The sequence below is a fragment of the Danio rerio genome, chromosome 17, assembly GCF_052040795.2.
Source record: "Danio rerio strain M-AB ecotype USA chromosome 17, GRCz13ab, whole genome shotgun sequence".
In the NCBI taxonomy this organism is placed as follows: domain Eukaryota; kingdom Metazoa; phylum Chordata; class Actinopteri; order Cypriniformes; family Danionidae; genus Danio; species Danio rerio.
The window spans coordinates 57,560,664-57,572,500 of NC_141037.1; the positions used below are offsets into that span (position 1 = coordinate 57,560,664).

General features: G+C 38.9%; 1 protein-coding gene and 1 long non-coding RNA gene across 4 annotated transcripts in view; one reads left to right on the plus strand and one right to left on the minus strand.

The window, feature by feature from the left end:
- pxdn (peroxidasin) overlaps positions 1-6,488 on the plus strand; it is a 92,837-nt gene extending 86,349 nt beyond the window's left edge. Inside the window, exons 21-24 of one of the 3 annotated variants that reach the window (XR_015513836.1) lie at positions 45-168; positions 1,421-1,534; positions 1,785-2,229; positions 3,503-6,488. Coding sequence is in view for 1 of the 3 variants with exons in the window: in XM_087291089.1 (XP_087147215.1) it covers positions 45-168; positions 1,421-1,534; positions 1,785-1,898 (352 nt within the window). In the remaining 2 variants the exon portion in view is untranslated. Of the gene's footprint in view, positions 1-44; positions 169-1,420; positions 1,535-1,784 lie in introns of all 3 variants that reach the window. The other 2 variants (XR_015513835.1, XM_087291089.1) reach the window with 2 other exon arrangements.
- LOC147840079 (uncharacterized) overlaps positions 1-11,837 on the minus strand; it is a 408,477-nt gene that overhangs the window by 18,067 nt on the left and 378,573 nt on the right. The window lies entirely within an intron of this gene.

The window sequence follows — 11,837 nt, forward strand, 5'->3', positions numbered from 1 at the left end:
TTAAATAGTTGATGAAATGCATTGCAGTTCTTTTTGTTTTTCAGCACTTTGGAAGATGCTGCAGTAAACATAACTGTGTCGCCAAAGTCAAGCACTGAACCCTCCGCTAAGGATTTCCAGGACTTTGTAACAGACATGCAGAAAACCATCACAAGTTTACGAAAACAGGTCGGGACACACAAATCACCTGCTATACTGATTATACTGTTCAATATAAATGTCACTGAGCACTTCATTTAAACTGAACTGAAACAGCGTAAACAAATATTTACAAAAAGTCTTCAATTGCAAAAGGATTAGAATAGTACACTTTACAATAAGCTGTCATTAGTAAACAGTATTAATTACAGTAAAATAACCAGTGAGAAATAACCACTATTTGGCCAAATACCCATTAACCAAATAATCCATATTTTTTTATATTATTTTATTATTATTTATAATTATTTTTTAATTGATGAGTAGGCCGTAAAAATCGATTAGTGACAGCAGTGTCATTTTAGTTTGTTTGTTTTGCTACAAGTGTTCTCGCTTGGGCTCAATCTATGGTCTAGTACAGCTTTATTACAGCTTTATTCCTTCACTGTGGTCTCATTTGTTAAGCAAGTCGGTGCTTGCAGAACTGCCTTGTTGTGCAGAGAGACACCGGCCTGACCTGCAGATGCACGTGTGTTGCCCAAGGCTTCGAGGGCACAGCAGGTTTCCTCAAAATATCCCTGCTTGTGCATGTAGAGCCTAGGATAATATCCTTGGTCTTGATCTGTAGATGTTGGTACCCGATTACATACTCTAAGCCAGTTCTCCTCCACCCTACCACACAGTAATCCACCTACTTATCCTCATACTGGCGAATGAGTTGGGGTATAATCTGACAGGGATGCTTTTTTCGTGACCATCACCAAGTAAACTTGGTAAATGCGGGACCATTATTAAGTTTGTGTGGGACAATGTGGGACATTACCAACACTAAAACATAACCTGAAACTGCGTCTAACTTAATAAAAAGATGCCTCATTAGATTGTTTATGTCCTTTATATCCTTCCAGAAAACACGATTACAACACATTCCAGTATAATGCCTTTAGTTTACATGTCATATCAGTTCACACAATCGCCCGCTCCACATTTTAGACCTCCGACTGTCATATAAGTGAAACGGACAACACCATAATTGAATAAAAGGCAAGAACGCATGTATGTTTACTTTAATACAACAATTAAACCAAAATAACTGATGCAAACATGGGATATTTTCACAATATTTGAAGTGCTGGATAAAATACTGTGCTTCAAATGAAAAATGGAGTTGGTTGTCAATCTACCAGCTTTCGAATATTCATTCTATTTATTTATTCGATTTATGAGATCGATAAATGGCTTTTCGAGTAAACTTGATGTTTTTCTCTGTGGGAATGCTCAGATTAAAAGACTTGAAGGGCGCGTGAGCAGGACAGACTGTGCAGATGAGGACGGGAGAGAGCGGGCAGATGGAGAAAGCTGGAGGAAAAACCCCTGCACCATGTGTCAGTGTAAAGTAAGTCCATCACTGCTTACAAAAAATAGCACAAACGCTTGATGGAAATGCCAAAGGTGCATACATTTTTTTTTAAATACACATAAAAAACCACAGTTGTCATACGTTTACATACCCTGACCATTTTCAGAAAATACCTTGGAATGTTGCGACTGACCAATCAGAATTGAGTATTCCAGATAATAATCTGTGATAATGACCACCTAGATGTTACTTGTCTCAGTGTTTGTGTATCTCTTATCTGTTTTAGGCAGCGCAGGTGACGTGTTTTGTGGAGAAGTGTGCGCCGGCCGTGTGTGAGACGCCTGTGACGCCCAGTGGCTCGTGTTGCCCCGTCTGCCTCAGCCAACCCACAGCAGCATGAGCAAAACCCTCAGGACAACAAACCCAACACACCTGCGTTTCTTACACACTTCTGTTTCAGGGTTTTCTGTTGTTTGTCATGTATTGATATTTCCGTTCGCATATCCTCAGACGCCTGCGGCAAAGAACCAAAAACACACTGTCTTCAAAAGTGATGACTGCGGGACCCTGTTTTTTCCTCCTCAGGCCTGATACCCAGGAGATTATTACCCAAGTGTTCATTTACAAGACCAGCGATGAGGGGCGCCTGCGGTCCTGAGGGACGTTTTCCTGCAACACACAGCGCAAAAACCCAACCAAAGTCTTCAGCGATACTTGAAACCTTCAGGCAGGTGCATTTAAAAAAGGATTGAAGATTTAGTTTGCATGTAAACTTCCATTCATTTGGGTTACCTTGCTTTGGTTTTAGTTCATGGATTTAGAGACGAACTTAGCCACTTATGTTTTTTACCTCAATGAATGGCTATGCAGACTTGTCCCAACACAATCTATGTTGGGATGCTGTTTTAGTTCTAGAAAACCATTTGTATTATTTTTAGCTGAATCGCTTAATTTGCCAAACAGTCAAAAGTGCAAAGCAGACATGCTGATGGAGTATGCACTAACCTGCGCATTATTCAGACACTAGATGGGGACAAACAGTCAAAAGCACAAAGCTGACAGAGACTAAAACAGCTGATGGAGTATACACTAACCTGCACATTATTCAGACACTAGATGGCGCCAAACAATCAAAAGCAAAAAGCTGACAGAAACAGCTGATGGAGTATACACTAACCCGTGCATTATTTGGACGCAAGATGGTGCCAAACAGTCATAAACAAAGCTGACAGAAACGAAAACAGCTGATGGAGTATACACTAACCTGCACATTATTCAGACACAAGATGGCGCCAAACAGTCAAAAACACAAACCTGACAGAAACAGCTGATGGAGTATACACTAACCTGCACCTTATTCAGACACTAGATGGCGCCAAACAATCAAAAGCACAAAGCTGACAGAAACAGCTGATGGAGTATACACTAACCTGCACCTTATTCAGACACAAGATGGCGCCACACAGTCAAAAACACAAAACTGACAGAAACAGCTGATGGAGTATACACTAACCTGCGTATTATTCAGACACTAGATGGCTCCAAACAATCCCAAACACAAACCTGACAGAAACAGCTGATGGAGTATACACTAACCTGCGCATTATTCTGACACAAGATAGTGCCAAACAGTCCCAAACACAAAGCTGACAGAGATTAAAACAGCTGATGGAGTATACACTAACCTGTGCATTATTCAGACACAAGATGGCACCAAACAGTCAAAAACACAAACATGACAGAAACAGCTGATGGATATACACTAACCTGCGCATTATTCAGACACAAGATAGCGACAAACAGTCCCAAACACAAAGCTGACAGAAACAGTTGGAGTATACACTAACCTGCGCATTATTCAGACACAAGATGGCGTCAAACATCACAGACTGAGATAAGCGGTGTAATCCAAATGGATGAAAATGCAACATGCAACTCAAGTAACTCCTAAATTTAGCCCTAGCTATGATTTGAAGTGTGTGTGTGTTTGTGTTCGTAATGCAGTTGAATTCAGCAGGACATCTCAGCAGGACCAGAGCGTCTCATTTTCTGCTGGTTTTGATGGAAGAAGCATTCTCAGGTTTGGAGATGCTAAAGAACTGGTGCTATCAATTATTATTTTCATTATTTTTGTTTTTAACCCGGGTGTTATTTCGTGCATTTGAATCGTTCTGCGATAAGCAATACAGTATATACACTCATTATGTGCTTTTAAAAACCACATCTGAGCGAAATCCTGTCGTCGCGTATAGTATATCGTTACTCCCGTGCTTTTGCTTTGTGTATGGTGCGTAGGATCAGCAATAGTTTCCGCTTTATCTTCTCTTCCTCTCATGTGGAGAAAAATGTGAATTAAACAATCTGTGCGATGATGATGGGGGGGGGACTCTACTGATCAGCGAATGTTTGTTTCCCTCTGGCGACTGCGGGTTTTCTGAGAGCTGGTGTTCTCTGCTTCATCTCCACAGAAAGCTGTAATGATGTCTTTGGTTTGGGGTGAAGCGTTTGGGAAGACGTCTCTTTTTAAGGCGTTATCGTATTTCTCTGTTCTACCAGCACAGTATTGATCACGAATGAAGGTCCTGATGTTTCCTTTTGTTTGGAAACAACGTAAACGCTCGAGCCTCGTCACTCCTTTACTTCCGACACTCACCCAGTGTTAACTTTGGGGATACTTGGAAATGTTTTTTAATCTGGTTTCATTAATGAACCTTTTTTTGAGGAGTCACTAGAGAATACTGTATCATTTAAGAGTTAATAAGAGTTAATCGGACCACATGTTTCTTCATTGTTTTATGTTCTACTTTTTCTACACAGTATTTGTCACATTTGACTTTCAGTTTTTCAGGATTCACTAATTTAATATTCTGTCAAACCAGAGAAAATCATAATGTTAGGCCTATCAAGACTGCATTTATCCATGCAAAAACATTGTGATATGCATTTCTAGTCGAATAGATTCTAAAATGCTAGTTCTGCTCTTCAGAAATCATTGTGAAATGCTGATTTAGTTTAGTGCTTTTGAAAGGATAGTTCCCACAAAACTGAAAATTCTGTCATCATTTACTCTTAACTTGCTTCTTTCTTTTGTTGAACAGTAAAGGAGATATTTTGAAGAATGCTGGAAACTTGTAATTATTGACGTCTATTGTATTTGTTTTTCCTGACATGGAAGTAAACGATTAGGGCTTTTTTGAAAGGCCTTCCTTTGTGTTTAACAGAAGAAAGAAAAGTTTTTAACCACTTGAAGGTGTGTACATGTTTAGGTGAATTATCCCAGCAGGTATAGGACATCAACATGACGTCAGATTAATGTTGTACCCCAATGTCATTGCTTTTTGTTTGGAAATGAAAATCGGGTTGACATGGGAACCCAACTTCAGGTCAACGTCAGTGTTAAACCGAAAATCAACCAAATATCAACATTTGATTAAATTACAGCATGATGTTGTGTGAACGTTACCACTATGACGTCTATCAGACGATTGGTTGCCATACCTGACAGATGAATGTCAGCATTTGACATCAATATGACGTTGGTTTAAGATGTTGGCTGAATGTTGAATACGTTTGACATTACTTTCCAACATAACCTAAAAATATCAACGCCATTATTGGACGTCAAAATAACATTGTCCATAGATGGCTAGTTATTGAATTTTGGTCACCAGTTGTCACCACCTAAATCTAACCTAATATTACCATCTTATGAGGTTGTGTGCCTGCTGGGATTCCTTTAAATATTAATAATTGTTTTAAGTGAAGTTTCATAAACTAATTTCGAGAGGAGCACGTGATATGATTGAGCACAGCTGGCCACTCATTTGTAATCAGTAATAATCCAATCCGAGTGATCCTAGCCTACTATAAATGGATCACTTTCTAACCTTTTTCCCTATCTTCATTTTGGAAGAATCCCCCCTTCCACCCCATCTCCTTCTATTTCCGCCTTTCAAAAGGGGGAACTATCGAGACCTTCCTGATCTCGGATCCTCTGATATGCTTATTGACTGGGCGGGAGCCCTGGGCTCAAATATCTCCAAGCTCAGGGTTCTCTCCAGGGACAGCATGCCAAACCTGCTATAATGCTAAGCATATCTAAATGTGAACTCTTGAATTATATTTTCAGAATTAGAAACTCCAATAAACAGGATTCTAATATTTTCTAACATGATCAATAATTGTCTTTATTGTCACTTTTAATGTTAAGGTATCCTTACTTACTTACTGTTTGCCTAACCCAGATTTCTGAATGGCTGTTTAGCAAAATTTTTCAGACACTACTACTACCATTACTACTACTACTACTAATAACAATAATGAGTTTCACCCGTTCATCGAATAATTAGAAGGATTTCTAAAGGATCATCTGACACAGAAACCTGAAGTAATGATGCTGAAAATTCAGCTTTAATCACTTGAATAAAGGACATTTTACAATATCAATAGTGAATAAGCAGAAAAGAGCAGTTTCAATTGGTAATCTTTTTTTATAGTACTATCGACTGTGTTTTTGTCAAATAAATCCAGTCTTGGTAATCAAATTACATTATATAAACACACACACACAAATTTGTACAACAGTTCTTCCACTTTTGTTTTGATTTGAACTCATTCTCACTGAGATTAAAGCCATATCTATCTGAAAACATTCCAGTGTCCTGAGCAAACCTCACATGATCACTGTTTACTGTAGCATCACAGCTGTCAGTGTTTTGCTAACTTTACAATGTTTTACCTGCATTCAACTCTTCTTTTTATCTGTGTTTTATGAGTTTTCTTTAATGGCCAACCAGGCTCTTCCCCCAAACCAAACTGTGCCCACCTGCCATGGAAATGCACTGCCCTGCAAGACTGAACGTGCTCAAACGAAGTGGTCAAAATGATTCCTATATTTTGTAATGTATTTTTTTTTTTTTGCCAAAGACTGTTTGCACTGCAACATATGCCTTTCAACATTAAAATGGCCACATATGTTTTATTTCCAAAAGTTTGTTGTTGCATTTATTTACGATACCTTGTGTTGTTTTATTGAAATATTTGATTTTTCAAACATGATTTATAGTAAAACCGTAAGTCTGATAATTCTGAAAAGATATAGCTGCAAACTCCAATGCTGGACACAGCTTTTGGCCAAATTTGGGGCTTGTAGCGTTAAAGCTCTAGGAGGAGATAGAGTTTAAAAGACGGAATAATGATAATAGTATGTTAAAATAGTATACCGTGTAGGTATAGTTCGTCAGTGCTAATCAAACACTGAACTGGTGATCAGCAAAAGTGCTCTTATTATGTCCTGATACAGAAAACCCTGATATTCAAACTTATATTTAAACTTTAATAGCTCATGAAAGAATGAAGTTACATTAAAACCGAGCAAACCATTGTTTTTCATGTGAAATTCCCAGTAAGTTTGATGTGTCACATGACCCTCTTACTATAGAAAAAAACAAAAGTTGGATCCAAGATGGCCGACTTCAAAATGGCCACCATGGTTACCACCCATCTTGAAAAGTTTGCCCCCTCACATATACTAATGTGCCACAAACAGGACGTTAATATCACCAACCATTCCCATTTTATTAAGGTGTGTCGATATAAATGGCCCACCGTGTTCTGCTTTTGTGATGCATAAATCTCAATTTCCAAACTTGACAATTGTGGTTTTGTGGTCCATGGTCATAAATTTGATCAAATTGGTATTTTGTTAAACTTGAAATTTGCTAAAAACTTGGTTAAAGTTAATTCTTTCTAATGGAATCATTCAGCTTTATGACAAAATGTAATGCTTTTCTGCACAAACATTGGTAAAAAAAAAAAAACCTGACTCATCAGATTGACGTTTTATCCCAACTTTGTGGGGTGTTGCATTTTGTTTGAGAATTAAAATCGGATTGACGTCAGAACTTAACATCAGGCAGACGTTTCATTTTGGTTACTTTCCAACGCAACCTAAAAACAACAAAAAATCAATGTCTAATGATGTTACAGCTTGACGTTGTGTGACCATTAACATTATGACGTCTATCAGATGTTGGATTTTTGTTGCCATACACTGTAAAATTAATACCCTATATCTACTCAATAAAATTGAGGTAACTGATTACAAGCAATATTATTATTTAATTCAACAAATGTGGATTGAGTAACCATTAATTAAATTGGCGTATGTAAAAGTTGTCATTTTAAATAACTGCGAAAAGTACTTAAAAAAAAAAAAGCAAATTTTAACCAAAGTTATTGATTTAATTATTGATCGGTGAAACAGAAAATGATTGTGAATTTGAAAATGCTCATTTCAATCAAGTTGGATTTAATCAATATTTTCTCTTTTTTAAATTATTAAAAAATAATAGCTAAATTCTTATAATTAAATTGATTACAAATCATTTTAAAGTAATTTCAAAAAACAGGAAATTAATTTTATTAAATGAAGTGTACATATTAAATTTAATTAAATATGCAAGGCCACAGAATGACTTTTTATACCTGACGAATAAATGTCAGTATTTGACGTCAATGTGATGTTGGTTCGACGTTGGATTTTGGTCACTTTCCAACACAACCTAAAATCAACGTCATTTGATGTCATTATTGGTGCCAAAAAAACGTTGTCCTTAGACACAGCGGATCTGAAGCCCCGTTTACACTTGTACATTTTAGTTTTAAAACGGCGTTTTAGACCAAAAACCATCCCCGTCCACACTCGCGTTTCACCTAGCGTTTCTGAACATATCTCCGTCCACACTACGCCACCAAAAACGTATATCACGTGACCATTCGCGCACTCTGGGCATGCGCGTTCTAGTATAAACAGGAAGCATGTGTCTCGCTCGGCATTTGGTTATTGTTAGTCAACAAATGCCGGTTGAACAATGAACGCGATGGCAAAGAAAGCAAGAGAGGTGTTTTTGTGGACAGACGACGAGGTCGAGTTGTTACTAAACGTAACAAATGAATAACTGCACAATGCCGCCAAAAACAGACAATAGTGCAAACAACGCTCCCATTTCTGAGTCCATGTTGTTGTTTACAGTGAAGGCTGGTCTGCTGTCTTCCAGTAGTGTTAAAGCCATGTGTTATAGTCATGTGATAGGGGCTTGACGAATAAGGGAAGGATACGCAATGACACAAAAACCCCAATCAGCTAGCGAATCTCAGCAGCCCCGCCTCTGTTTTCAGATGTCTCCGTTTTCCCTCATCCACACTGAGACGGAGCAGCAGCGTTTCAGAATGAAAACAGCCTCTCCAGCGTTTCCAAAACGCTCCGTTTTCGGCGCTCGAAAACTCCGGCGTAGTGTGGACCGATGGTGTAACCGTAGCAAACCTTATGCGTTTTCAAACTAAAACGCATTAGTGTAAATGCGGCCTAAATCGAACCCAATATTAACATCTTATGATATGTGTGTCTGCTGAGCAGGTACAAGAGGTCATGAATGAAGCCTGCTTCCTCCAACATGTACAATATTATGCTAATCTTGCTTGTATTATAACCCTACCCTATCGGCTACAATCCCAGTGGAAATATAATCGGTTTTTAAAGTGATATACACGATTAAATTTGGCAAACCTCTAAGATTGAACTTTTATATCACACAGAATAGGACGCATTCTTTCAGACTGCAAGGGGAAGTGACTCTTTAAAGGCACCGCTGCTTCCATATACTGGAAACCTCTAATATAAGACAATGGTTTTAGGTTAAGCATGTTTAAAGAAATAAAAAGACCAGCACTGTCTTTTCCCCCAAAACAAGAGAGAAATCGATGCAAATGGTTTGTTGGCCTAGAGGAGAACGCATTCTCTTCACATGAGATGTTTTCTTTTCAGGGTTCAGTCTGGGAATTAAGCCAAGTTGCACAATTAGGCCACGGAGCTCCTCATCTCTGCTGGGCTTGTATATATGTGTGTGTGTGTGTAGGTTCCCGTAACACGGCCCCTGACTTCAGCCAGGCTTATCTCTCCATAGGGACTCCCAGCGCACAGAAACGCCTACACTGAAGAGAAGTTGTTTGATGGAAAAGAGGTTGTCCGTGCTTAGAGATTTCCTTAATGAATTACACATCTGAACGTGGAGCGGTATGAATGAACAGGTCAGCACAGGACAACGTAGAGTTAATGAGTTCAAGGCGTGCAAATGCAACACAACATCAAACATAAAGAGGTCCTTACAACTTACAGTATCCAGCATATGTTTTACACAGCTGCAACCCATCTCTGGGAAACATCCATACACCCTCATTCTCACATATGGACAATTTAGCCTACCTAATTCCCCTATAGCGCATGTGTTTGGACTGTGGGGGAAACGGGAGCACCCGAAGGGAAACCCACGCCAACACGGGGATGCTTAATTGGTACTAATGAACCCAAAAGTGTGCCAAGAAAATCTCCCCCACACCATTACACCACCACCACCAGCCTGAACTGTTGATACAAGGCAGAATGGATCCATGCTTTCATGTTGTTGATGCCAAATTCTGACCCGACCAAATGTGTCAGCAGAAATGGAGACTCATCAGAGCAGGCAACGTTTCTCCAATCTTCTATTGTGCAGTTTTGGTGAGCCTGTGTGAATTGTAGCCTCAGTTTTCTGTTCTTAGCTGACAGGAGCGGCACCCGGTGTGCTCTTCTGCTGCTGTAGCCCATCCGCCTCAAGGTTGGACGTGTTGTGTGTTCAGAGATGCTCTTCTGCAGAGCTCGGTTGTAACGAGTGCTTATTTGAGTTACTGTTGCCTTTCTATCAGCTGGAACCAGTCTGGCCATTCTCCTCTGACCTCTGGCATCAACAAGGCATTTGCACCCACAGAACTGCGGCTCACTGGATATTTCCTCTTTGTCGGAGCATTCTCTGTAAACCTTAGAGATGGTTGTGCGTGAAAAATCACAGTAGATTAGCAGTTTCTGAAATACTCAGACAAATAACTATGCCACGTTCAAAGTCACTTAAATCCTCTTTCTTCCCAATTCTGATGCTCAGTTTGAACTGCAGCAGATCGTCTTGACCATGTCTAAATGCATTGAACTGCTGCCATGTGATTGGCTGATAAGAAATTTGCGTTAACAGTTAGACAGGTGTACCTAATAAAGTGGCCGGTGAGCGTAGCTAATACACAAAGAAAGATTTCTGTATAAAAAAAATCTGTAGTTTTGTAAAGGCATCAATTAGGTTCACTTACACTTCAAATGAAAAACTGATTTGTGAAGTACGTGTGCACTTAAAATTCACTATTATACTTTTAGATGTTAATAATTCCATACAGAATACCTAAATATATCACAACATTACTTAAGTTTACTTCATGAACTTAAAGTAGGGTTCCTACCTATATTACAACACTAGACAACAAAATTGCTCATTTTGTAGACAGTATTATAGAAGTGAAGTTTCTAGTAGCCTAAATGTGAAAAAAGGTCAGCATAATTGCTTTAAGATAATGAAGGTAAATAACTTCATCATTTGAACAGGAAAGGGAAAAGGAAAGGAATAGGATCAATTATAAAAGCACATCTATTTATAAACGAGGAAACATGGGCGGCGGGAGATTTGTTTGTGTTCCGGAAGTGCGGGATTGCCCTCAAGTAAAGGCGAAACCATTTTGTAAATAGTGTGAAAATGGCGCACTTTCGCGCCGTCTGGTGGCCTAACGCGGGAACAGCACATTTATGCTGAAGGAAATGGGGTTATAAAAAGTCATAGTCACTATAAAATATCAAAACACGAAACGTTTCATAGTAATGACACCATATTTCATACATGCCATTAACTGTCATTTATTTATTGCTCGATTAATTGTTAGCATGTGCAATTTTAAGACTGATGTAAACTGATAAATCTAATTAATAAACACACACACACATACATAAAATTACTTTATTGCTTAAAAATGGTTTTACTCACTTTTTAGATAATGTAACTAAACGCAAACACACACAGTTCATCATTCATTCATTTTGCAGTTGGCTTAGTCCCTTTATTAATCCAGGGTCGCCACAGCGGAATGAACCACCAACTTATTCAGCATCTGTTTTACGCAGCGAATGCCCTTCTAGCTGCAACCCATCTCTGGGAAACATCCATACACACTCATTCACTACGGACAATTTAGCCAACCCAATTCACCTGTACCACATTGGACTGTGGTGGAAACCGGAGCACCTGGAGGAAACCCACGCGAACACAGGGAGAACATGCAAACTCCACACAGAAACGCCAACTGACCCAGCCGAGGCTCAAACCAGCGACCTTCTTGCTGTGAGGCGACAGCACTGCATTCATAATAGTGCTGTCAAATGATAATTGCACCCAAAATAAATTTGTATTTACACAATGTGTGTGTATTC